A 27697-nucleotide genomic window follows, 5' to 3' on the forward strand; every position below is an offset into this window, starting at 1 on the left:
GACAACGTCATTCGAAGAAGGGACCTGCGGCGCTGAAAGAGTCAGCTCACTCAAGGACCCCTCGTCCCCAACAGTGTCCATAAGCAAATATGCTATTATGATTTGAATATGATAGGGGATTAGATTCCCTGAGGCTGGGAGGTAGCATATGCGTGCCTATTGGGCTTCCTTCTTTTATAATTAACGGGGTTTCTCCTTACCTTTATAACCACGCACAGTTCGTTAGCATTGATGCTCACTGTTCAAGCTACCTCCCAGTCATTCCTGGCATACAGCAAGGATTGTACTGAGACCATTGCTCTTTTTCGTTGACATAAATTACATTTTAGATGTAATTAGTGAATCAGTGCAAAATTAGGCTCTTTCCCGACGACTTTTTTGTTTAATGAAATCATGTCCAGCGAAGATGAAGCCATTCTTAATTCTAAGCTAGAGAACATTCATGCCTGGTGCAGTCGATCGGAGATAAAACTTAACAATGACAAAGCATTTTTCATGAAAATGGCCTATAAAAGAAATGATATCATTTTCATATAACCTTCCATATCACTCGCTTGTGGATGTTAACAAATACAAATACCTAGGTGTTACTAAAACTAATTATCTTAGCAGGAATAAGCATATATGCACGTCATTCTTTCAAAAACTTTGCTTCCTATGGTATAAATTAAAAGCTGCCCCTGATAATACAAAACTTGGCGCACACATCCATCTTAAGACAAACTCGTCTACGCATGCACCGTCTGGGACACTTACACAAAACATAACGTCGAGGGGTTGGAAATGATCCAGCGAAAATCTGTTCCATTCATCTTTAACAAATGTCGTTCTACTGTCTCTCCAACTACTCTGATGGCACAACACAACATCAAGACACTGCAAACACGGAGACAAATGCAAATATTGAAGTTTCTTTCCAATACTAAAAAAAAATTCGGCAGAGACACCTAAGACTGTTTACGTGGGAGAAGGCGTAAGCCAGCCTGCTCACTTTGTGAACGTAGTCGCCGCGCACTGCGGCGTGATGTAACCAACGTAGCTGGCAATTCTACCTCTACATGGCTTTACGTAGCCGCCGCCGCGACGCCACCGCACACCTTCTGATGCATGAAGTAGTATAGTGCGAAGTCTATTTCATTTTCAGTCTCACCACGTCAAGCCTGCTTGAAGTAGTATAGTGTGAAGTCTATATCATTTTCAGTCTCACCACGTTAAGCCTGCTTCTTTCCTACCTTGGCATTGAACTCACCCATCAGCACAGTGTACTGTATTTTAAGCTTGCTCATTGCCGATTCCAGGGCACCTGGGAAGGGGCACAATGGTGCAAGGTTAGGTTAGAGCAGGCTGAAGGTGCCACTGGGTTTGCTGTGTCCTCTGGTCATGTTTAATGCTGATTTGTTCTTGTCCGAGTTGGAGGTATTTGGCTATAGAGGAACGACACAGTATGAAGGTATGAATGAGGCGGCACAAATCGTGCTCCTTCGTGCCATAGTATTTACCGGAAACTATGCTCATGAGAGGCGACAGCACATGTGTCACCCGCTGGAGTTTCCTGATAGCGAAAGCTTTAGGCCGTTGATCTTATAATGAGGGCCCAGAATGCGGAGTATGTTAACCTCCAGAATAGGGCGTCCGTCAAGATAAACGGCGATGGGGCCGTGGAAAGCTATGCGAGAAGGGTCGCATGCTTGCATCATGCTGAGAGTGCGGAAAACAACGGTACACACGTGAGCTGCACTGGTAGCGTGTGTGTGTGTGTGATTAGAGGCGGGCTCGAGAACCTAGTGTATCATATATACGAACTGCGAAGGGAGCCACTACTCAGGGGGTTCGCTAAATAGGAGGTACTCTTTCTAACGTGCTTTAATATCCTAGTTTCCCTCTCGTAGAGGCTTGAAACATTTCTCCTCAAATAAGAGAACGCCCTGACTTTACATCCGGCGAAACATCTTCGGTGCGCGGCTGTTGGCTTTTATATATTTTCTATTCAGATGTCTAAAGTGAACTCTGTCCATCTCCAAAAGCACGTTGTTCGTCGAGCGAGCAAGCATAGGCGACCCTTGCAGAAAATTGGCATTGCTCGCATCGACAGTTTCACCGGCTGTCGCGCACTTACACGGTCACAACGTGCAATGATCCTCCGCGCGCGCATTGGCTGCGTGTGGCCTGGGGAACGACAGGTGCGTCACGGAATCGCGACGAGTGATGTGTGTGACGGATGCGGTGCAGTGGAATCACTAGAACACCTGCTCCTTCACTGTACCGCGTTCGCCGATGCTCGTCGCGATATGCTCGCGGCCTATAGGGCGCAGGGCATACTACCGGACTCCACCAAGACGCTATTGTGGCCGCAGGGCAGGTAGGTAAACTCTTTTATTGCGCCCAAAAACAGGGGACCAGTCAAAGGACCGGTTGCGCTGACTCAGAGGAGGTCGGCGGGGATCCTTTGGGATGCCGCGGCCTCCACCGCGCGCTGGATAAGCCAGCGTTGGTCTGCTGGCTTGGAAGTACACAGGAGTGCGCGCACTCGTGAGCGAGCTTTGGTGAGCCTCTGTGCATTTCTAGAACACACGGGCTTGACGTCCCGCCTGTTCTCCGTCAGGTAGTTACACGCAGTGACCGAATGCTCCGCGAGTTCTACCTTGAACGATTAATAACTGGACGCCCCACTCCAGTTGTAACCAACACAGTGCTGTGCGCGTGTGTGATTTAATTCCTCTAAAATGAACTAATCACGCGCACAACCTGGACACATTTCTTATTGTGTAAATAGTTTGTACATATTGCTTCTCCCCCTATCCTCTCTTCCTGTCCCCTCACCTCTTTCATTTCATTTCTCCATTCTGCCTGCTATCCTTTATTTCCGCTGCCCCAGCTCAGGTGCTTCAGTATCGATGGCAGATGCCGGGGCTAGCAAAAATCTTTTCCTTCCTTTTTACTATTCTTTTCAATAAAACCACTACCACCACCACCATTGCCGATTCCACGTCTTCATAAAAGCGTTCGACGATTTGGTCCTTATGGCTGAGCCTGATGACCTGAGGTACAGCCGGTGTCAAAAGTTTAGAGCCAAGAGGGGGTGGCTTCTTCGCTGTGTAGTGGGGCTGTTGTAGCATCCTTGGAAGTCATGCGCTTCGAAGAGGGTACGTCCACAGATTCTCGTACCTTCGAGAGATTTGTAACGCTGTGAATGCATAACAAACCATTCGGCGTGACCCAAAAGACCGCCGCGGACCGCCGTTGACAAAACCTGTACGCTGTGCATGTATACGTGAGTAAATGTTAGCTCAACCAGTATGAATGTTTTGCACACTTGCATTGTGCGAGCCACTGCGAGAAAAACGAAATAGACGACTGGTTTCCTAAGTTTCTCTTGCTCCTTCCGCCAGAGTGTGTTGTCATTTCTGCGGACATGTGAAATAATCAATAAAAAATACTCTTAAAAGGAATGAATAAACATTTATTCCTTCAATTTGTGCTTTTTATTTTCATTATAATTGGAAAAATGCCCCCCCCCCTTTCCCCGCTTAAAAAAAAATAAAATTCCGGACTCGCTGTCACTTTCCCACTACGATGCTGACGACTCTTCAGTTCACCCCTTCCATTTCCTTGAATTTACTGCACAAATGGCAGCACTGCTTGTTTTGCAGGATGACAGAAGGTGCTTCGTTCACGCTGAGGCACTAATAAGAGGCATCGCAGTCGGCACAAAAGCCGATTCTTAGCGCTGGCCGACAGCGACTGTAGGCTAGGACCCCACTGAATATTTTGAATTTTCCATCCAGCGCTTCGTGAGTGGCATGGTTCTGGCTAAATTCCTGTCTTCGAGCACAGCTGAAGCCAGGGACTACGAGCAGCAACGGTTAGTCGATGCATCAGTTAACGCGTCTCGTTTGGTGTGAATGAATGCAATTATGCCAAGGAACCTTAGCATTCTCGTCACTTTGCCTTAGAGTCAACTCGGCACACTGTCTTTAAATCATTTAGATGGAGTGCGTTACTTAAGATTACATTCACTGTGCGTTACTTCCTGAAAACTGTCGCTCAGTACACTTCAAAACCTGCTCCTGAGCTTACGCCCTTCCAGATGCGCGCGATGAATAACTTTAAAGCCATACCTCGGCCTTTTGCACGCTTTATTTCACTCCCTATTACAGTAAAGTTACACGACAGGGCAATCTGCACACGTAGTGACAATTTCGGATAGACCGAATAGTCGACCTGTGGGTAAGCATGTATACAGGCATAGGGAGAGAGATACAGCTTTTTGGGGGCCTACTGAGCGATTTCCTGGCACAATTCAGCTAAGGCGTCGCCGTGCAAGGTCTGGAGGCCGAAGTCCTGACAGGTGGATGAGAGTGAGTCCGACCGCGATGCCGGCGGCGTGGCCCAGGAGCCAAGCGCGCGCCGTGTACATGTACAGGTGGGCTACCTCGGTGATGAAGCCGAACCAGTGTGGCACGGCCATCTGGAACGAGGCGAAGTCGTAGTCGGCTCCCGGCCGCTCTTTGTACAGCAGCATCTTTAGTGTGAGCAGGGCGCCCGTGAAGCCGCTGAAGCAGGTGTCACGAAGCGACGGCGGCAGCAGCGGCTCGAACAGCTTCAGCGAGTGCCGTGACAGGATCCAAGTGATCAGGCAGTGCGCCGAGTTCACGCAGAGGGCGACAAACAGAACGAGCAGTAGGAAGTTGTCGTGGCCGTACCGGGGCTCCATCTGACGGCCGAGGCTGAGGAGCGAGAGCACTACGTATACGAGGTGGTACGAGCTGAAGGTGTAGAGCGATGGCAGGAGGAGTTGCTGCCAGCGTCTCTGCTCGAAGACCGCCCGGAAGCTGACGCACGGGTCCAGACCGGGCCAGAAGAAGTGGGTGGCGAGAAACGCGCCCATAATGCTGTATGTAGCCGGCAGAAAAGGTGCCTTGAAGAGCGACCCAGCTCCGCCGTTCTGCCTTGGACTGCGCAGAAAACACCGCGGAAGCCACGTCAGGGGCAGACAGGCAAGTTCTCCTCCCCCCCTTCCCCGCGAAACGTACTAATGGTGCTAAATGAATCCGTATTGGATAACCGTTCCACTGCCAGATTAATATTAGCGCATGTGTGTGGTCGCCCCTTATTTGCAGTTACTGGTATGCAATGCATCCTTTGCGGTCTTGGAAAAGTGAAGTTTGGATATCTGCTAGCAACTGCTACCTGGAGCGGCTTATTGGCATCGCAGCATGACAGAATGTTGTTGTTGCGATTATTTTAACAGCGCATAATAAACGACTAAGGCTATCATGCGCCGAAAGCAAGGTTAAATGCATATGTTTTGTGAGGGAGAACGAAAGCAGTTTTTTTTTAAATGTCATAACCTGTTTATAGAGATTTGAATCTTTTATAATTGTAAAAACCCAGGAGACGTCAATAATTGCATTTTCTTCTATAGGAGTAAGCTAGGGTGGAACTGGCTGTTTTCATCCTAAAAATCTTAAGAAATGCTTTTTCGTTAGTTTCTCGAATTTTTGGCATGAAAGTAACATGCTCGCGGTGGCGATTATTCCGCTAAGTTCAGATACAGATTCCTCTTGCTTTGCGTGAATAACAGTGCGTGTAAGGTGTGTGTGTGTGTGTGCCAATGCGAAGACGACATAAAAGCACTACCATGAAACGTTCTTGATGTGTGCATAACTTCCGTTCTCCTGAGATACTTTTTGCCGGATGTAGTTTATTATGTACTTTATTCCATGTAGAGTGTCATATATCTCTCGGTTTACAGTGTACTAACTTCATTCGTTCTTTATAGAACATGTTCGCTTCCTTGATTTCCTTGTTGCGAGCTTGTGCAGCGTACACATCCGCTCTCTCGTTGCCACTAGTTCCAACGTGACTCGGGAAGCAGCAGAATTTTATGTTATGATCTTGTGCTATGGCCTCTTGTCACATTGTATATTATATTTCTAAGTAACGGTACGACTCCATTTCTGAATATTATTGCTGCGAGTACGCTTAGAGAATCGGTGTAAATGATGAGACGTTCTCAATTTGGTCGTTTTAATTTTTTTTCGGGCTCAACATTAGGCAGTAGAAATTGCTGCGCACTGCGGAAGGCTTACTGTTTTTTCCCGGTCGTTTTGTACTGCCGCGCTTCCAAGATCAAATTTCTGATGGCGACTTACTTGTAAACTCTAGGATTTATGGCGGCTTAGAAATTAATCACAAGCAACCTGCACTGAAGTTTCCCTAAATCTCTAAATAACTTCTTCCTTGCCGCTGACTGGGGGCGTGTGGCTAATGAAGTTTTGTTGTTCTTTACTGAGAGCAGCGCCACAGCACACAGTGTAGCGAGCGGGGGAAGCAAGTTTGAGGAGAGCACGTAACAGCCGAGGGGGCGGTTTTGCGACGACACTCTCCATCACATATCTCTAGGCAGGAACGTCCGCGCTCGGCCAAAGCCGCACGTAGCACGGCTGCGCAAGACCGGGCGTCTTTCGCAGATGTTTCACGTCACAACTCCTCGTAGAGGAATGAGAGCCGTGAGCTCGTAACGACTGTTCCGACGAGTGTGTTGTTCTCACGCGCTCGCGAGCCGACCGAACATGCCTGGGGGCTGTCGACTCGCTCTCATAGTTTCCATTTCTCAGCAAGCTGTTGAGACTGAATGTAGTCTCGTTTCCTTCACTACCTAAGCCGCTGACACAGGCAGTTCTGAGCAGAAAAACTGAAAAATCGCAATCCCATTTGGGGTATGCAAGTTCCCAATGAAGGCGACCACGGATTGCTCTACGCGATGCATTAAATACATTAATTGGTGCCAACTGGTTCCGGAATGGCTGCAGTTCAATGAAACAATCGTGTTATTTGCGATAAAACTCGCACTGCATTCCCCGTTCAGTTTAAATTAATTGCTGAATTGTTTAAGTGATTTCTTGTATGGGATCACGATTGTATATATTATAGCTTACGTTAGGCGAGAAATTCAAATTCTCAAAGTCTTGCAGGACGTGGCGGAAGAGAAACGAGCTAACGGTAAAGCCACAGTTTCTCCACATGACATTGTTTTCACGCGAAACTTGCCGTTATGATTGGGTACGTATCTTGACACGAAGTAAACAAGGCAGCCAGGTTTGCCGGCATTTATCCGAATGAAGACAAACCTCTTGAAAACCTCTTGAATATGCTACCGGTACCTGACAATCCCATCTGCGAACAGGAGCCCGACCAGGAGGCCGCTGAACATGGTAGTCAGGCTCCGCGACGAGGCCAGATGGAGCGCGATCACCTCCAGCCAGGCGATTCTGGGAGGCGGCACAGCCACCTCGACCGTACCCCAGCGGAACCTGGTGAAGTCACGGCGCTTCTCGTTGATGATCTTGAGGGCGACCAGCACGCCCGAGAAGGTGTACATGCAGGCAGTGTCGTACTCGTCGGTGTTCAGCACCAGACCGGCCGCCAGGTTGAGCAGGGTGTTGGTGACGCCAACCAACAGCACCAGCTTGGCCATCGCCACGGCGAAGAGCGGCGTGCCGATGGACATCTCGAGCCGAGAGCCCTTCCAGAGGAAAGAGGTTACGTTCACGGCTAGCTGCCAGCGGTCCTCGTGGTGGAACGCGGCCGACACGACGCGGCTCCAGTGGCCATCCTCTAGAATAGTTGCAAGACTTGCGCAGCGGCTTTGATCGTGCCGGTACGCAGCCTGCCAGTGCAGGTGAAGCTGCAGGGCAGCCAGCACCAGTGTGGCCAGGGGCCAGTGGCGGCATCGGTATGGCGCTTCCCCTACCACCGCCGCGGCCGCATCGCCGTCGGCGTTCGTCGCGCCTTCGCGGACAGCACCGGTCTGCTCCTCGGACGAGACAGGGCTCGGCGTCAAGGGGGGCGTCGGCGTCAAGGGTGGCGTCGGCGTCAACGGAGGTGTCGGCGACGACATCGCGGCGGCCGCCCCTGCAGCCTGGCGCCTCTTCCTCCTCTTTCCTGGCTACCCTGCGGCACGTGCCACCACGCTGATCAGAAAGCAAAAACGAAGGGTACTGGCGCCTCTTCCTCCTCTTTGCCGGCTACCCTGCGGCACGTGCCACCACGCTGATCAGAAAGCAAAAACGAAGAGCACTGGAACCTCTTCCTCCTCTTTCCCGGCTACCCTGCGGCGCGTGCCACCACGCTGATCATAAAGCAAAAACGAAGAGTACTGGCGCCTCTTCCTCCTCTTTCCCGGCTACCCTGCGGCACGTGCCACCACGCTGATCAGAAAGCAAAAACGAAGAGCACTGGCGCCTCTTCCTCCTCTTTCCCGGCTACCCTGCAGCACGTACGTGCCACCACGCTGATCAGAAAGCAAAAACGAAGAGCACTGGAACCTCTTCCTCCTCTTTCCCGGCTACCGTGCGGCACGTGCCACCACGCTGATCAGAAAGCAAAAACGAAGAGTACTGGCGCCTCTTCCTCCTCTTTCCCTGCTACCCTGCGGCACGTGCCACCACGCTGATCAGAAAGCAAAAACGAAGAGTACTGGCGCCTCTTCCTCCTCTTTCCCGGCTACCCTGCAGCACGTACGTGCCACCACGCTGATCAGAAAGCAAAAACGAAGAGCACTGGAACCTCTTCCTCCTCTTTCCCGGCTACCGTGCGGCACGTGCCACCACGCTGATCAGAAAGCAAAAACGAAGAGTACTGGCGCCTCTTCCTCCTCTTTCCCGGCTACCCTGCGGCACGTGCCACCACGCTGATCAGAAAGCAAAAACGAAGAGTACTGGCGCCTCTTCCTCCTCTTTCCCGGCTACCCTGCGGCACGTGCCACCACGCTGATCAGAAAGCAAAAACGAAGAGTACTGGCGCCTCTTCCTCCTCTTTCCCGGCTACCCTGCGGCACGTGCCACCACGCTGATCAGAAAGCAAAAACGAAGAGCACTGGAACCTCTTCCTCCTCTTTCCCGGCTACCCTGCGGCACGTGCCACCACGCTGATCAGAAAGCAAAAACGAAGAGCACTGGCGCCTCTTCCTCCTCTTTCCCGGCTTCCCTGCGGCACGTGCCACCACGCTGATCAGAAAGCAAAAACGAAAAGTACTGGCGCCTCTTCCTCCTCTTTCCCGGCTACCCTGCGGCACGTGCCACCACGCTGATCAGAAAGCAAAAACGAAGAGTAGCCCTTCCTGTCCCCCGCCCCTGGTTAAAAATACGGAAAAGCTGGCGATTTTTACTCACTCCGCACAGCAAAGGACACCGATCGCCTAAGCAGTTTGACCCCGAAAATAATGTAAGCAAAGGAAGACGAATGTTTCTCGACATTTCATTGTGTATATCCGCCAAAACCTTCCGGGAATAATTTTCCGTTGTTACCGTACATCTAGCCGTCATGCTTGCTTCACCCTGTCTACCATTTTTCCTCCTACCATTTTCAGCTATTATACTCATCACAAATGTGGAAATCAGCAATGCAGTTCCTTTGCATCGTTTCTGTAGCGTGAATACACAGAAGGCGGATCGCATCCTTTGGCTTGTTGGCCAAATGCAATGGGGCAGTGTTTACATGTGTGCGCATCTGTAGGCAACCTGCAGTGCCCAGAGGGCGCTGCAATTGTTACATTGCATGCCTAAAAACGGCTGCCGTCATCCGCTTGGGTCGCGACAAATGCGAGACCATATTCTTAACGATGAGAGGCGAACGCTTGCCTGATAGCATTCCATGTCTAGGTGCTTCGACGTAGACCATTTAGCTGACCAACGCCACATGTGGCTTCGCCAGAGCATGGACGCCTATTTCGAGCTTAAGTCCCTGGATCAGCTTTGCCAAGTAGCTACAAATCTCTCCTTTCCTAACGCTCTTTCCCCTGCGGCTCGCGTCGTCCGCCATGTTCTTCCTAACGCACTGGAACGGCGAACCTTGCGGAGTCGTGGTTTGCTGTAAGGGGCAGTAAAGAATGCAGCTGATGAGCTTAGTATGAGAAGAAGGGAAACGTGCCAGTAGTGCGCTCCGAATGTGATCTGCGTTGTGTTTTGCCACAGACTTGTCAGCGCCTTATCACGGCGCGGAGCGCGAATCAAGCGAGAATAAGCGCACGCGTTTCAGATGCGCTGATTCTCGCTCGTTTTGCCGCTTTGCGCCGTCATCAGGCGCTCACAAGCCGGCTGGTTGACAGCCACGCGATACTGTTAAAGAATTGGCAGGGCGTACTGCAGAACAGTTCGCAAGAGGCTACGGTTTAAGGGCGCATTACTGAGCGAAAAAGTTTTGGCTACTTGATCTCAATGGACCAGTAGCAGTGGGTGCCGGAGTGCGGCCGTAGGCTGAAATACGCGCGCATACTTGCACTGACATGCATGTTTAGGAAATGACAAAGGCGGACAGCAGCGCGTAATCAAACAATCGGCAGACATAGTGCAAGCTGGGAACTTTACCAATTCTGATTCGTCAGCCAGTTTGCTACATCGAATCGCAACGATGGAAAGCAGAAATTCAACTCACCTCGCATAGCTTGCTGGACTTCGTCAGCTTGAAATCTTTTCTCCCAATCCTGTGGAGCCACGCTTTCTGTCGTACATAATCGTTCTTCGCAAGCGGCACTGAAAACAACGCCAGCCCTTTTCCTGGCTGGGTTGAGCACCCAAAGGCGCAACAGCCCGCCATTACGGCTGCTGCTGCTGCTGCTGCGGGCACAAAAAGCGCCCGAAAAGGTAAAGTGACTTCCAGCAAACAGCGACAAATATAAAAAAAGTAACCTCCACTGAATGTCCGTCGCCAGCACAACTATACGAGCAAGAAACGTAGCGTGCAAGCGCCGTCGAACTATGCAGCCGGACGACTTAGGAAGAACATGGCGGAACAGAACCAGTTCCCAACCGGAAGTGGGCGCTGTCCAATAGTGTGCGTCGGCGGCGCCGCAAACGTTTTCGGTACTTCGCTTTTTTTAGAAAAGCTCATGAAGGGACTTTATTTCGATCAGCGCAGGAAGGTGGCGTCGAAACTCACTTGGGGTGCGCCAGAAAATTGCTTGCTGTTCTCACTGGTATGTTTTGCGGCGCTGCGATCAACACGGCAAATTTCATTGCAGGTTGCCTATGCAGCCGTGACGATGACGGCACACGGTATCACATCTGAAATTTGATAGTACATCGGACGTCCCGCGATGAATGCTTTCCACTGGAGGTAGGCGTAGCTTCGTGCCCTGCGCATGCGCACCTGCTGCCCAACAGCGCTTCGTTCCTCGCCTACACAACGCGCTTCGCGTTTTCCTGCATCTCGGAAGGCAGTCTCGGGCTTCCGGCTCCAAGCGCCTTGAATGCGATGCGCTTTTACAGCGTTGGCTATATTAGCCTATTTCCTTCGGTCGCGCGTCATCGTCGTAGCCCCGTTCCCATGCCCGTTTTGCAGCAAAAGGTTAGACAACTATATGCATATGTACAAAGCTGCCGACTCGGCGACGCTGCCCTGGTCTCCACTCTCTGGCGGAGGCCAACTTGGGCGACCAAATTCTAACCGGAGGCCCCCAGTCATTCATGCACCCAGTCACTCATTGTCTACTCTGCTATATGCGTTTTTTAAGTTCAGGGGCAGGCGCAGTCATGCGTGGCGTCATCATTGTGTTAATCATTTCGCGTACCAGCTTGCGCTGATCACTTGTCGTAGCCCGAGGGTAGGCAGCTGCAAAATTTAAAAACAGATTTGCTGCGTTTAAACTAAAGCAACGCTGCTGAAAGTGTCTGCAATGTACTTTTACCGCATCCTTGTAATTACAGATTGTGTATAACTGAGTTTCTTCCCACACTTGCAGGAAGAAAACATGGAAGAATACTTAGCACATTTAATAAATTCACTTAATACAGTTGGTTCACTTTTCAAAACAGAAGCGTAGAAGTTAGACAAAGCGACAGAAATAGTCTTTTCCTGCCGTCGGAGCAAGACGATATGTTAACAGGTGGTTGCGTTAGAACTGAGTAGCATTACACCTGTCGGAATACCCCTCAACAAAAAGTGAACTGTTGGTCCAGTTGATAGTCTCACATGATATTAATATCATATAGCGCAAAAGACAGAACAACTGCGCTAATTGAGGCGATATGATCCCCATCAGTGTTTGCACAATAAGGGAGGTTTGTCATTTTTAAGATCACTCCAAAACCTTAAATCATACAACAACACAGTTTCAATACTTAGCGAAAGTTTTATTAGGGCATTAGCAAACCGCGTGAAAGTAAGAAGATTGTCACGCCCTCTTGAATGGTCTAGTCACACATTTTTACCGTTATGTGGATGGCTTATATTTCCTCAGAGGCTTCTTCAGACATTTCTATTGAGTTAGTTTGGTCTGCTTGCAATATGTGCTGGACATTTTCACACATCAACGCGAAAATTTTCATTCTTGGAATAAAAAGCATAAACATTCAATCAGGACCAACGCTAAAATTGGCTACAAGAGTAGTTTCGCTACATGCACAGTTGTTATTACCGCGGTTTGCTGCGCAAGGAATGAATCAAAAGTAGCTGTGCGAGCATAGTGACCAAGGTAATGGCGTCAGAGTTCGACGTATGTCTTCTGGCCAGCCTCTTCTTTGGTCTGTGGGAAATATGAAGACTAATAACAATGTTCAGGCACTGAATTCTCAAAGTCTGTTTTGCGATGTCTGCTGAGACTGGAGCGCTTGCGTGTACTTATCCATTTATTTACACATGGGGATTTCGCTTTGAAGATTTTTGTACATATCAGACTAACATCGTTCTACTTCGAGCAGTTGATTAATTTGGCCTAGCGCTATCACCTACAAGCCGTTCTGGTTTACTTAGTCAGTAGACTGACTACCTCAGAGGGACTGAGGTGCCAGGTTGTAGCCGAAAACTACAGCGAATTTTTCATCAACCGCGAAATATTTTTTTTTTGCATTTGCATGGAAGCGCTCAGGTCGATGTCAATGTGCGATTGCTGCAACGTTGAAATGCGCCCCGATTTGATGAATTTCCCTGAACGTTGTGCGCCTTCCTTTGTAGTGGGTTACTTATAGAACGGGGAACGAATATGTTTGCACGTACCAATTTAAGTCCTGCGAAACGAACTGTGTCGAGTCTTCAGGAATCTATAGTGCCCAAAATGGGGGCTAAAAGTAGATAAGAAACGCGAGGATACGAAGGAAGGGCTGCGTCAGGATTTTAAAAGTATATGACAAAAAATCCAGCTTTGAGACAGCAGGCCTATCTAAGCAACTTTCTTTCGTTACCTATTTTACGTCCATTTAAGCATTATGGTTACGTGTGCCTCGAGTAGTATCGTTCTCACGAATCCAAGGGCACCCTTTGAGCGCGCGATCGCTTGACCAACATAGAATTTTTTAACTTCCGTTGAGGTAATCACTGCACGTTCGTCACTGCAGTGCTCGTTTTAAGCTCTCTAGTATTCTCGTATCCTATTACAGTTTTGTAGGGTCCAAGTACTTACTCAACACGCATAAACATTGCTACCAGCCTATACACTGTAGCACTAAGCACGAAATGTCCTCAGACAAAGCACGGAAAGGCAGTAGACACACGACCTAGAGGTAGATGGGAATATTTATTTCAGTGACATATAAGCTGATAACACATCTTTTGACTGAGAGAGTATAATTATGTCGCTAGTCACTTTGGCGTACAAGTTTGTATCCTTGCGTCACGAAGACGTTTTCTGTCCTTCCCGTACAGGATTTCACTCGCAGGGTGAAACAAGCGAAAGTTTTTCAGACAAGCAACACGGGAACACCAGCAGTAAAGAGTTATTTTATTGACTAAGAGATGTCACTATCAAACGTGATCATGAATCATGTGGCTTCAAACTGAAAAAAGCACATAAAAACATACTCATTCGCGTATTAAAAAATAAGAAGAGGAAGTGTAACTTTTACGCCTTCAAACAATTCAGAAATATTCGCGGCAAATATGTTTTTTTTATTGAGGTGAATGCAAACCATTTACAATCTGTAATGCCTTGTTAAAAAAGAGGTAACAAGGTGGAACAAGAACGGTGCGAAACGGAACAAAATTTTTTGTTATGTATTGAATGCCGTAGCCACTCTAACCATGATTACGCGACAACTATCAGTGACAATGAGAAATGTGTGAAAGTTTATTGCTAAAACGTTTGTGTGTACCACACAAAAACAAATCCTACAAGTGAGAAGGGTGCGCATTCACTCCGAGACAGTTTTGTTGTACGACTAAAAAAAACTGCGTAAAATATATGAAATAATCAAGAAGAAAACATGCCCAACGGTAAAGAAATGCTGCAAGAGAGTAACAACCTTTTCTTTCATTATTTGGTTAAGGCAAAAAAAAACGTAACAAAACAGGCGCACGCAAAGCCGCGAAGGTACGCGCATGAACCGTATGTATACTGAAACCAGCGACATGTGTTATGTACAAGTATTTACAGCCTAGTAATTCGCGAAAAATTCACCTGAGTGACAGTGTGACGATGACACACGCGTGCGTGCTGCGGAGGGCGCCACCCCATAGACAAACAAATGCAGGCGCATTCAGCACCAAGGTACAGAACCACGGAGATTCATCGTATCCGACCGACGCCGACGGGCCTCCAGACACTCACCGGGGTCAGGTCGGTGTGGAACGCGCGCGCAAGGTGGAACGTGTCCCTCCTCCTCTGCCCTGACCTTCTAGGCTGCTCCAGGCGCGGAGTAGTCTAGAGTCGCTGCGGAAATGTTTGCAGGGAGCCGCAAACGCCGCTCGCATTATACCCACGGCGGCCAACGTTGAGGCGATGTTCGACAGCCGAGTGCCGGGCGGACAGCTTTTCGTTCGTCACTGGAAGCACCCCGATCACCGTCAGAAACACGCTCGCCTAAGCTGCGCTGATGGAACGACACAAGCCATCAGTGGCTCGCATTAGCCACTGAGAAGCGTCGCAGATTGGAGAAAAAACAGCGCCTGTCATCTCTCTTTCTTGACTCTTGCCTTTCACTCTCCTTTACGTCTCAGAATCTCACGTCATTCAACAGACCAGTTTGCCTTGGCTCACACTACTTGAAGCTATAACGAACGAGCCGTCGCGGATTAGTGACCCCCCCCCCCCCCCCCCCCCCATATGAGGCCCCATGGATATACCACAGCGTTTCCGAGCCATTGCCGACGGCGCCCTGGAAAAATTTCCCAGTGACTGTATGGGGCGGACCCTAGGCGAGCCGCCAGCCGTGCGTCGAGGCTTTAGGAGCGTCCGGGTGGTCACCACCAGCCATCGTAGTCTCCGTGTCCACCGTAGCCGAATCCGCCCAAGCCGCCGCCGAAACCGCCGCCGAAGCCGTGGCCGTAGTCGGCGAAGAAGCCATGCCCGTGTCCGTGGCCGTGACCGTGACCGTGACCGAATCCGTGGTCAGCGTAACCGAAATCAACCAGTCCGTGGTGATGGTGGTGGTCGTGGTGAGTGTGCACGGGGTATCTGCGAGTCAAGTAAGTGGCGTCGTTAGTGCGGGGATCGAACCCCGTACCTCCCGCTTGCGAGGCGGATACTCAAGCCACTAGGCCACCGCGGTGGTAGTCTGTAAAATACACTTCACGCATTTGGATACCACGCTGAGAACGACGATGATTTTGCTGAAGCTTTAAGCGCTTGAGTAGAAAGGGCATATAACAGACCTTCAAAGCGCAAGCTGTGCGTGTCATGTCTGATTTGAAACAACTGCAGCATGCCGTCTCCATCCATTCCCTGCCTGGACCAAAGTGCCCCGTACCCAATGCTAATTTGGAACATTCCCTTTCTTCCCTCCCGTTGCCATTCGATCCCCTCATTACCCGTACCCCTCTAGCCCAATATGGCGGGCCTGGCTAGCCTTGGATCAGCTTACGAACCAGTTGGCTTTGGTGACTCTGGCGTAGGGTATCCCCTACATTTAATGCTGCGTCGCAAGCAAGTTCTTTCTCTCTCTGACTCATCCGTTGCAAGCATTTTCACTGAATGGGCCACACTGCAGCACGGGTAGCAACCTCACAAAACTATGACTAGAAATAAAACTAAGGCTTATCACAGCTACTACCCCCCCTCCCCCCCGCATGTCCGAATCGACAACTTCGCTGATCGCAGCAGGCAAAGCAAAGCACTCATTCTCAACGCGCAAGTAGAATATTGCATTTGCGGTGCTGACGCTACGAAGCTGCGCGTGGACTCTGGGTTAATTTCGACCACCTGGGGTTCTTTAACATACGCTGACATCGCACAACGCGAGGGCGTTTTTTTTTTAAATTTCGGCTCCATTATGTATGATTGCTGCAGCCTGGATTTGATCCTGCGACCTTGGGCTCAGCAGCCGAACGCCAAAGACACTGAGCACACTTCGGCGGGAGTAGAATGCCATCCTGCGTTGTTTAACAGTGCTTCTGCATGTATTATACAGCGCGTTACAGCGGCTACTGTTACATCTGTTAGTGAGCCTACCCGGTACAGGAAAGTACCATATCAATGCAGTTGTTCTACTTTAGTCTTCGTTATTTTTTTCGCGGCGTGGTGGGCGCTATTCAAGGAAGTTCATGTTTGAGGCCGTTGCATATAAGGCTAGGAAGTGGGTTAGAGACGGCACGTGGAGAGAAAAGCGTCTATGTATAACCTTCCAGTAATCGTTAAGCCGATCACGAAAGCTTGCAGCCCGCAAGGAGTGCGTCAAAAATAGTTTGGCTAAAAGAGGCGAGGTTCCCGCTCTTGATGTGGCGCTTTTCGAATGTGGCGATAACGCGCACTCTGCGCTCACGACTGCAGAGCGGGCTCTATAATTAAACGGCCTGCGGAAATGGGCGAATAACGGAGTTTTAAACGAAGACCGTCTACTAGACGCACGGTTCTGGGAGAGGGTGGCGGAAATGCCACGAATTTGATTCTCTGCAGTGCGTCGGCGGCTATGGCGTTCGGCTGCAGAGCCCAAGGCCGCGGATTCACTCCAGGCCGCGGCGACCGCTTTTAATGAGGGTGCAATGCAAAAACGCGCGTGGGATGTGTGATGTCAATGCACCTTAAGGAACTACAGAAGGTCAAAATTAATCCGGAGCCCTCCACTACGGCATTTCTCAAAGCCCGCGTACAGCTTCGATACGTTAAACCGCACAAACCATGCACAATGTCACGAATTTTGTACTCCTATAGCAGGTACAGCCCAAAAGCTGCATACGAGCCTTTCAGAACAACTTTTTTTCTTATGCTGTGCAGGAAGCTTTCCACCAGAAATCCGAATTGCTTGATTACCGAGCTTCCTTTTGGGCGTCTGTCATCCGAAATAAAAAAAAAAGTTGGAGGGAATACTTAAGCTCCGCCTTCAGGGTATGACGCAATGGCGTAATGGGTTGATTCCCATATATATGCATATATATGCAGAAGGTCATTCTCTACTTTACATTCATAGATTTCTGGGAGTCCTCGTACCCCTCCTGGTGCAGTAGTTCAGCGGTTAAGCGATGCGCCGCTGCCCTGCGATGGCAGGTGCTGCCACCGGTGGGCCTTGTGTGACCCAGGTTGCTCTTCCCGAGCGACCGATCATTAATTTAACTGCCACCTGCCACGGTCCGATGGGCAGGTTGTGATGACGCCGCAAGGTCACGTGACCTAGATGGCCCACCAGCCTCCTAGGTTGCTCTCCACCTGCCAGAGCCATGCCCGTGATTTTTCGCTCACAACGCGGACGCCGACACCGGATTTTCTGAAGAACGGGGCCTTTATGGCTATCGCGTTAATATGGTGCCGAATTTCTTACGAAAAATAAAAGGGAATTTGCTGCTGGCGGTCTCCCGAAGTTTTATCTGTAAACGAAAGGCAACCCTGCGAACATGAGGAAATGAAGAAGCCAAGCATGGCTTCCTTATTCTTGTACACCGCTAGCTTCATAACTTCATTAAACTTGAAATAGCCGAAAACTCACAAACTATAATACATGGTTCTTACATTAACCTCCTTACATTATGTCGTTCGCGCCGGCCTCATGTTATGAGAGCCGTTTCCAGAAATAGCTGCTGCACCATGTCACTATTTTCAGCGGCTGACTCCAAAGTCTTCCGCATCTGAGAAGGTAAATGGAAACGTAACGCATTTAACACGAGGAAAAATGCCCCATAGGACACACAGCTCGCAGCCGAACGCAAGAGGCGCGCCGCGACAGCAACGTTTTCGCCCCAGGCCACGACGCGGCTTTTCTCACACTCGGTCCCGGACGCGGAAAGCTGGCTTCTCCATCGGTACTCGCCGCCAGTGGCAAAGAGCGCTTACGAGGCAGGCGGCGTGGGAAGGCCGCGCCCGCCAGCGCCCGTTGCCATTGCTTCGCCTAGGGAGCTAACGACGTTTACGCTAACGAGGTCTAGGGACAGGTAGGGGAAATGGTCTTAATGAGGCTTGTAGACCAACGAAGAATGCTTTCGCGCTTTGCTCTTTTCTTCGTACCGCCCACCATCCCCACTCCCCCTATTTCTCGGCTAGTTTACTATAATAATAGCGTTTTCTGGGACTTATATTTTGTGTTTGTGTGTTGAAAAAAGGCTAGAAATTCAAAACGTAGAAATAACGAAGCTACTACTTTGTCTTCGCAAGAAATTAAGTGGCGTACTCCGGAATTATTCACAATATTTGCCGTGCCGATGAAACTGTGAGTTTCCCTGTACCAAAATTATTTTGAAATTAGAAAAAAAAAACGGAGCAAAGCAGTAGAAGCCAGAGGAATAGCTCTACTCTAGCGGACAGCATTTCGTAAATGATCTCCGATTTCGCATCTAAGGGTGTACACAAGGTCACGATTTTATTACAATAATTATACATGCTCTGCGGCGAGAAGCGCTGAATTTTTATAGGCATTTTAGCGAAGCAGTTTTTACTGAGATCTAAATTCTTTTGCCCACGCAGACCGTACATTTTAACCATCCTTGGTTGAGAGTAGTCTGTTTTGGCTGCCGCGTACGAAAACCTAAGCTAGTGACGATTGTTACTCTAGGTGATACTGGACTGATAGATGCAAAAAGGTACGCCACGAACCAAGGAGGAGACTGAAATATAGGACTCGAGCATTGCGTTCTCCACTCCTTGTTTTCGTTCTCGTGCTGCGTGACCTCTTACACCTGACAACCAAGCGCGTTCTTGAACCGAGATGGCATGCAGAAGACTAGCAAGCGCGTACATTAGCAGGTTTTATAGAAACTTACATCAGCAAATTTTATTTTATTTGTTAAGCATTGAATGGGACAGAGAACGAAGTACGTGAAAGCTATGGGTCCCTGTTAGCCGGTGGAGTTAAGTCAACTCATGGAAGCCTTGTTGTGCTTTAGCACTTTAGACCCTCTGCAGCTCTTGGAAACATCCACTTGGTTTGAAAAAGAGAGAGGATTGCACTGCCGTTGCGCACATTTAAACTTTTCCGCCTGTTGGGAAATGTGCGACTGAGAGCATAAACAGGGCTAATGCTTTAACAAAATTTTATTAAAGTTTGCTCTCATTAAAGCACTTACCGACATATTCTGTTGCTCCTGCGTGGTCTTTACTATTAATCCGAAGCCCCTTTTTTTAATGCCATGGCCACAGGTAACGTAAGTAAAACAGCACTAGTCTCTGTATGAGTGGCTTTCACAATAAGCGTATTCGTTCATTGCCGCGGCAGCTTTTACTTTATCAGAAATGGACGTACTGAATGAAAGTTAAAGAGGGTTACCAAAGCCGGTCCTTAGTGCCGCAACGAGTGCGGCACTCTATCTTTAAGCGTTGCTGTCATGAGTTTCCCGCCGTTGGCTCTGATGATCAGTTTAGAAAAAGTCCTAATTGAATGGATGCGGTTGACCTTGACAGCTACGACTTGGATCTTGGATACGTCCACGTACTCAGTTCCCATCTGTTATTTTCCGGACTTAATTCGCATTATGGCGGGCGTCCCTGAAACAAACTTCAACCATTACTGTTAGCTCGTCCTTCTCCTGATTGTTGTGGAGCGCGGGCAGGCCTTTTGTGAGTATTTTAAGTGGTACGCCTACTATTACGCTTCCAGAAATCTGAGATAAGATGAATGCCTGCAGGTATCAATCGCATTCCTTGCTCATCTGTGACCTCCGTATCAGGAACACCTCGTCCAAAGTGACTACGTTCTATTGGCAAGTACAAAAGCGAAGCAGTGCCCCGCTGAACACACCAGTGAGGGTTGGGTGGGCCATTTGTGAACGCCCGCCCTAGCCACCCAAAGGAGATGCGAAAAGTCGATCGAGGTCTCTCCGGTTCTTTAGCACGCTCGCTAGAGAAAGCTCATGGTCGGGCAGAGGTCGAGCATATTCACGATGGTGACTCACTTCTCGACTCGGCCATGGGCCCAGCGAGAGAGAGAAGGAACGGGCATGCCGCCGTACCGTGTCACTCACGGGAGGGGGATGGGCACATGGTGCGAGTGATGGACGGGGATGAAGTGGTGGTGGTGGTGGTAGCCGCCGTGGTGGTGGTGGTGCGAGTTGATAAGGTGCGACACGGCCGCACTGCCCACGAGCGAGGCGCCCGCGGCTCCGCCAGCGAGGGCCAGCGGCGTGATCTTGCCCACGGCCGCGGCGGCCGCGGCGGCGCCGAGCTTCAGAGCCTTGAGCTTCTTGCTCTGTTCCGTTGGCGGCACCAGACAGGCCACGAGGAGCAGGGTCAGGGCCACGGCCGCCAGCCGCAACTGCGAAGACATCCTGCGCGCCGGAGACGAGCGCGCATCAGCCAGGCTCACGCTGCTGTTTGCAGCGCTACGCTTGAGAAGCGGAAAGAAACTGGGCATAACAACACATCACTGCCACTGTAGAGAACTTCTGGTCACTTTATCTCCTCGGTTATTTTTGATTAGAGGGTACTGAACTACCCCGAAACTGTCATTTCAGAAGGACGTTCCAATGATTTTGACATAATTGCTCAGTTACGCTCCTTGGAGGTAATATAAAGAGGATCTAGACCATGCGCAGTGACTGAAGTCTAGGGAAAACGGAGAGTGCTGCCGTATTTCAGATCTATACTCACTTCACAGTTGTTGCCCTTTCGCCACGCATTACGTTCCTGAATCGCAGCGCCACGACTTCGCTTATACGAAAGGAGACGATGACATATCCTTTTCCGAACTGATTTTTTTTTTAGATTTTAAAAGTCTAGTTGCATTCTAGGAATACCCCACGTGCCCGCACAACTGGAATACATGAAAGAGAGGCACGTGGTTTGCGGTCAGGCAGTCGAGATGGACAGTTCCAGAAAAGAAGGAATAAAAGAGTCATATCAATCGAGTAAAAACACCCTATAAGCCTGAGAAGGCACCCCTTTGCCCACGCCTTTACAGCCATTAGGCATCGCAATCAGAAGGGGAAGCGCTTGCACGGGATTATGCAGCATGCAGCGATTCACAAGAGTCAACGTCTAGCCGAGTCTGCCAGCTAGGCCCAGCATTGTATGCAAGGCTCATCGAGTGCCGTGGAACGAGAGAGCGCCGTGCACGCTCGAAGATCGCAATCGCACTTCCTGGCTGTGAAAGAAACGCTCGCCCAATCGTCGCATCCCGGTCAGGTGAGATGTCGACGATTCAGCCGAGTGCCCCCTCTTATCGCATCTGCCCTGCCACGCGAATCGTCATCTCGCAGTACCGTTGGCCTCGTAACACGGAGAACGTGACACACACACGCGTGCGACGCGCACCTGATTCACGACCCTGACAGTCACGTAGGAGAAATCTGTTGAGTGTAGCGCTCGTCCTGGTGCCTGCACGAGCTTCGTAGCATGAACTGCACGAAGGGGCTTTCCTACTGCCACCGAATCTAAATGACAGCTCGTCTCCGCAGTCCCGTTCGGTTGACTCTCGTTACTACACCAGCAAGCCAAGCCGGCTCGGGCCCTTCCCAGTGCGAGTCCTCTCGTGGAGCGGCATAGTCCGTTCGGTGACGCAACGCACTCGCGGCGTTCGTCTCGCGTATCCCGACGAAGCACGGCGGGGGCGTGCCCGCTGCACCGGGCCTGACGGGCGAGCTCCGTGCAGCCCGTCAGTCGCGGTGCGGCCGGCGCCCGCGACTCACCCGGCGTCTGCTTTTGGTCGCGGTATATCCACTGGGAGTAGTAGAAGCGAAGGTGTGCGTGTGTCCGGTGATGCGGCCGGATGTGGCCTTTTATACGTTCTCCCCGGGTCCACGTGCTCGGCGGCGGCGGAGAGGGGGGACGACGGGGGAGCCCCCAGTCCGGGCTTCTGGGTCACCACGCCGGGCATGTCCTCGAGGCTACCGCGGCCCAGCGGGCGGAGAAAGCGGCGGGGAGAGAGAGCAGCCTCCGCTCTCGCCTAATAGGTGGACGGAAATCGAACAAGAGCACGCCGCAGCAGCAGTACGCAAAAATAAACGGGTGGAGCGGCGTTCGCGCCGGCCGCTGCCACCGCGCGCGCGCCCAGCTAAGTTTAGCATCGAGAGTGCGCGCACGGCATCGCGTCTTCCGGATAACGCCGCCGCTGGGACAAGCTACAAGCTCGGCCCGGCTGACTTTCCGGTTTTCGGGAGCCCGACGTAATCGCTTTCGACTGCTCTTTGTTCCTTTTCCCCCTCCCGCTTTCTCTCAAGCACCGAGGAGGTGATGTCTAACTGGCAAACACCGGAGGATTATATGCGGGAAACACGTAACACCGTCGCCCAGCGCCAGACGGCAGGCCCCCGCGCGCGTGTCAGCCCAATGGACGAGAGCTGCGCGCCACGCTTTCGTGAGCGCCGGCGGAGACAATGCGGTTTTGCTTTCCTGTTTGCTTTCCCAGCTCGATAATTATCGGGCTGGCGGGAAAGCTCTCGCGTGATGCTTCCTTCGCTTCGCCGCGTGCAGTGCGTTTTGCCGGTCGGTTTGTGTTTTTCGTCTTCCAGCCTCCCGCTTTCTTTAATAATACCGTAAAGTGCGGGCACAGAGTGACGCCTGGTCGGCTTAATCATATGGTTCAATTCCAAGTTTCGCACGCAGAATAAACAAAAAATACGCGGCGTCCAGTGTAATTGCTCTATATAGCGTTCTTCTCAGTGTAAATATCTGGGAAACTAGTTTTACGCGCTTAAGCAATTGCAATTTTCGAACGAACGCAGTAGACCGAGTGTACGTCGCCAAATGCAGTAATGTCTATTCACGTGGTCGCGACGCCTGCTTTGAAAACTGCTCGGGTAGTTTACAACCTTGGCACCGATTGCGCCGGCCTCTGGTGGCGCTCGCAGGAAGAACTGTGCCAGATTGAGCCGTTCTATGTATGGCATTGATGCGCTGCATATTGACGCTGACTACGACCCAGAGGATGAATACAGACATTCGAGCCCTGTGGAGTATTCTTACTTCTTCAGCGTATGATACAATAGGGAAGGAAGTTTAACGAAAGGCTAGGTAAATAACAGCACAATAAGTTTCAACGATAAAGGCCTTTCACTGGCGTACATGGGTGGCTTCTGGGAGGATATCCACTGGACTACTGCTTGAGTGAATGTCCACGACTGTGCGCTCGCTGTAAATAGCGTTAATACAAAAAAAAGCGAGTAGTGAGTCAGGCGCTTTCGCTGTGTTTAACTTCGCCCTCATGCACCGTGGTGTCAAGGCGATAAAATGATAATGTTTTGAGAACAGGATTCCGATTTTCCGCGGCGGTACAAAGCCCGAGAGGATGCCGACTGCAATATACAACGTATAACATACAAAGCACTATTTATTTCTCATAAACAACATCCATTGGATTATGGGAAGGTTTATGAAAAAAGAAAACAGCAGGAGGAAGCTTGACAAGTCCAAAAGCTTGTTTCATGGCAAGAGCAAAGCTGAATAATAGGGCGTAGGAAAAAGCAATAATAAAGCACAAGCAAAACTGCAAAAAATAAAGAATAAACAGAGCAAGTTACACAGTATGACAAAACAGTAAGCATAAAGAGACTATTGCACTCAGATCCATCACGATATATGTACTAATAACACGGATTATGCACAGTTGCTATGCAGCAATACATTACAATTACCAGCCACAAAATCAACTATACTGCATGAAAACAACGTTGCCAGGAGTAATAACTGGACAGACTAGATAACGAAGAATCTAAAACCTCAAAATTCTCATAGATGAGTGTACTCAGCAGGTCCGGCAGAGCATAACCATTCATTTGCTTAGAGTAATTAATCCGCTGGTGCTGTACGTACCAGTATTACCAGTACGTACTGCGTGTGACCCATGTGAAGGAAGCATATATTTAAAAGGCGGCAATAATGAAAGTGTTATAATAAATTACCAGTAATTTATATGCGTTTCTAAATAATCATAGATTATTTTCACTTTCCAGCACTTTAGCAAGGTGAATTCGCTTGTTGATATTTCAGAAAAAAATCTACCGACTCTTTTTATTACTGCGTTCTTTCAATAACGCCGCTCTGGCAGTTGTAAAACCTTTTGGATGCATGAATAAAAGTTTGGGCATTCCTGGCTGAGAACAGCGTATGAGGGCGAGTGGCAATATAATGAGAAAAGAAAACAGAAATTAGAGAAAAGCACGAAAAAGAAACTGCCCAACACAACTTATAACCACCCGGCGGCGATACCTACCGATACTGCTTTGAAGGGACGGCTACTAACATAGAGCACATCGCACCCATTTGCACGCCATTTTAGGCAATTCCAGCGAAAAGAAAGATGAAAGGAGCTCGTTCCTGTTTCGGGCTCCTCGCGGCGTACGTGCCTTCGCATTGCGTTCGATTCACGTGATCGCCAGCGAACGTGCCGGGTTCGCTGCTTACCTTTCGAGCGACTAGCCTTGCTCCGTCACCTTGCTACATAAAACCAAGGTCCTACCTCACCATCTGCTCAACGTACGCCAGGACGTTTCCACTCGCAGTAGCGGAGGCGGCGGCGGACATCAGAGCGTTCAAAGTAACCTCCGGCTCTGCTGCGCGACCCTTTCACTTGGAGTCCGGCGCCGCGCTCAAGCCCATGGTCCTAGGTGGTGCATCGATGGTCTGGCGGAACCTGTTGATGCTGCTGTGAGTCGTGCATCGACGGCGCAGCACCGAGCCATGTTCGACCTGCAACAGCCGTCGTCGATCTACGGCTACACCCTCGTGCTAAATGCATGGGGCCTGAGGAAGGTCTTCCCCATCGCCTACGGTAAGATGTGGGCTTCCTACGTGATGGCAGCATATGTATCATTACTTGGTGGTGCACTGGAGTACGTCCCTCTCTTCGTCCAGACCCTGGACCTCCTCTGCGATTTTTCGTTCAAAAGAAGCCTTCTTGCCCAGTTGTATCAATACAGCAAGCCGGTGTCTGACGCTAAAGATTACGCTGGTGAGAGTCAACCGCTGATGAAGACTACAGCAGACGTAAGGCACAATGTCATCGTTGACTGCATCCTGCAGTCACTGTTGCTGGCGCAACACGGCCAGGACGGTTATCATGGCGTAAGCATTTACGTGCCGCTTCTGATTCTTCACTGCCCTGCCGTTCACAAGACCAACTCTGTTTTTGAAGCTCCACGTGACTTTGGGACACCTGGTCTCGTCACAATCGAAGGCACGCAAGAGCTCGTCACCCTGCCGGGATATTTTGTCCAGGATGCTTCTGAAGCCTTCTGTCTCATGAAGATCCTTGGTCTTAGTTCACCTTGTGCACTTACGCCATATGCCTTTAACGTCATCGGAAGCGTTCAGCCGCATATAAACGCGCTCAAACATCTGAGTCGTGATGCTGAAGGATTCCTCCGCATCGCAATCGGCCCTTTGGATGAAACGCGTGGAATTATTCTGCCACTTCGCCTTGATGACTGCAAAAGAGCCAACGAAAAACCTTCTGACCTGCCGTTGGCCAAGGCTGCTACTCGTCTCCTTCGTCTTACAGCAGACCCTACTGACGGTGCACCCGCTGTGCTTTTGCCATCTGCCGTCCGGGATGCCATAGAAGACGAGGAAGAACTTGTGCACCACCTGGAGGAGGAGCATGCCACGGCCGGCGTTGGTGATGGCCAGGGTGACCGGGGAAGAATGGTGCGGCAGCTGCGCTTCAGGACGTCGACTTGCAGCCGGCGTGTCGTCTTCGCTGCGTCTCGTCGACCGACGCCGAAGGCAAGATGAACGTGTGGAGTAGCCGCATGTTGGACCCTTCGGTATATGCAGCGTGGCTATTCGTCATGACGTCGTCAATTTTCCGTGGAAATGAATTTCGCCACCGGCGAATCACAAGCCGGATGGAGTACTGGCATAGAATGTGCAAGTGGCGTTAAACACGTTGGTTTTGAGGTTTTATCTAGGATTTTGTGGGCGGAAAACTATGACTGTTTTAGCTTTTACATGAGTGCGTTTATCACGGCTTGTGCTTTCAGCCATATGCTGCTGCAAGCGTAAGTTTGAAGCCAATTAATAAATTTACCGTTCGACGCCATCTCTAGCTTGTTCGTACGCAAAATAGATTCTGCGGCGCCGGCAGATATCGTTGGTCACTGTGAGAACAGCAGTCTCTAGAAATGTTATGCAGTTGCGAATTTTTTCTGCCGATATCTATCTGATCCGGAAAATTTGGCTTGTTGTTAGACCATTACCATTTCCAGTTACATATTATTAGGGGTGCACTGATGGGAATAACGACCGTAACTTCGCCGATGTCGGTAGCATACTCTGTGTTGCCTGAAAATTGTTAATTCTTCCCGGCATGTTTCTAAGCTTAATAGGGTAGAAAGTTCGGCCAGTTGGTGTCGTGACATAGTTAAAAAAACTTGCGCAGAATAACACAGGACGGGAGGGAGAAACACGCGCACACACACACACGAGCGCAAACTTGCAACTGTATTTTCAGAAGTCATACACCGCCTTAAGAAGCAGAGGGCGCAAGCGTACAAAATCCACAACATCACGTGTGGGAAGAAAAGAGCACACACATAGATACAGTAAAAATTGCATCAAGAATAGGCACATGCAGAATCTTATCAGAACTAATCGGAAAGGCGAGTACTTTTTTGAGAAGGGCCACCGAAGCCTTACTCACGCAGCCTTCCGTGGTGCTAATTTTAAGGGCCTCTACAATTTCCCGGGCCAGCCTATCGGAAGCTCGCCCGATAACAACAGTAGAACGGAGGAAAGGACGACACTGCTGTTTCTTCTTCTTATTCCTGTCAGTATAGTGTTCGCATTTGAGTCAATGCAAAGACAGGTTCGATCCGGCACTTGCGGCCAGGGAATTGGCATGCTCTCTGAGCCTGTCATTGAGACAGCGCCCTGTCTGGCCTATGTACACAGACCCACAGCTGAGCGGAATCTTATACACCGCACCAACAGTGCAAGGCACAAACTGAGTTTGGTGTTTGGTTGCACATTTGTTCTTCGCCCTTTTGCTTTGGCACCTGCTGGTCATGGCGCACAGGCGGGACAATTTCAAGGGGGGGGGGGGGGGGGGGGGGGGCATACCAATTCTCTAGGCGCAAGTGGCGGCTCGAACCTGTCTTTGCATTGCCTCAAATGCGAACACTATACTGACAGGAATAAGAAGAAACAGCAGTGCCGTCCTTTCCTCCGTTCTACTGTTGTTATCGGGCGAGCTTCCGATAGGCTGGCCCGGGAAATTGTAGAGGCCCTTAAAATTAGCACCACGGAAGGCTGCGTGAGTAAGGCTTCGGTGGCCCTTCTCAAAAAAGAACTCGCCTTTCCGATTAGTAACGCTCAGGTCTCACCTCATGCACGTACTAATCTTTCGCCCTTTCCGATTAGTTCTGATAAGATTCTGCATGTGCCTGCTCTTGATGCAATTTTTACTGGATCTAT

General features: G+C 50.0%; 2 protein-coding genes across 2 annotated transcripts; both read right to left on the bottom strand.

Moving 5' to 3' along the window:
- Positions 1–4126: 4126 nt before the first annotated feature.
- LOC144136166 (uncharacterized) lies at positions 4127–7962 on the bottom strand. The gene is made up of 2 exons (XM_077668225.1): positions 7167–7962; positions 4127–4955 (listed from the first exon to the last, which is right to left on the bottom strand). The coding sequence occupies exons 1-2, from the start codon at positions 7901–7903 to the stop codon at positions 4301–4303; spliced, it is 1392 nt and encodes a 463-aa protein (XP_077524351.1). The 5' UTR covers positions 7904–7962; the 3' UTR covers positions 4127–4300.
- Positions 7963–13512: 5550 nt separating this feature from the next.
- Positions 13513–22207, bottom strand: LOC144136176 (uncharacterized). The gene is made up of 3 exons (XM_077668237.1): positions 21976–22207; positions 20314–20616; positions 13513–15388 (listed from the first exon to the last, which is right to left on the bottom strand). Exons 1-3 carry the CDS (start codon positions 22161–22163, stop codon positions 15175–15177), a joined length of 705 nt encoding a protein of 234 aa, XP_077524363.1. The 5' UTR covers positions 22164–22207; the 3' UTR covers positions 13513–15174.
- Positions 22208–27697: the final 5490 nt, after the last annotated feature.

Source organism: Amblyomma americanum, chromosome 1 (assembly GCF_052857255.1).
Source record: "Amblyomma americanum isolate KBUSLIRL-KWMA chromosome 1, ASM5285725v1, whole genome shotgun sequence".
NCBI classification, from domain to species: domain Eukaryota; kingdom Metazoa; phylum Arthropoda; class Arachnida; order Ixodida; family Ixodidae; genus Amblyomma; species Amblyomma americanum.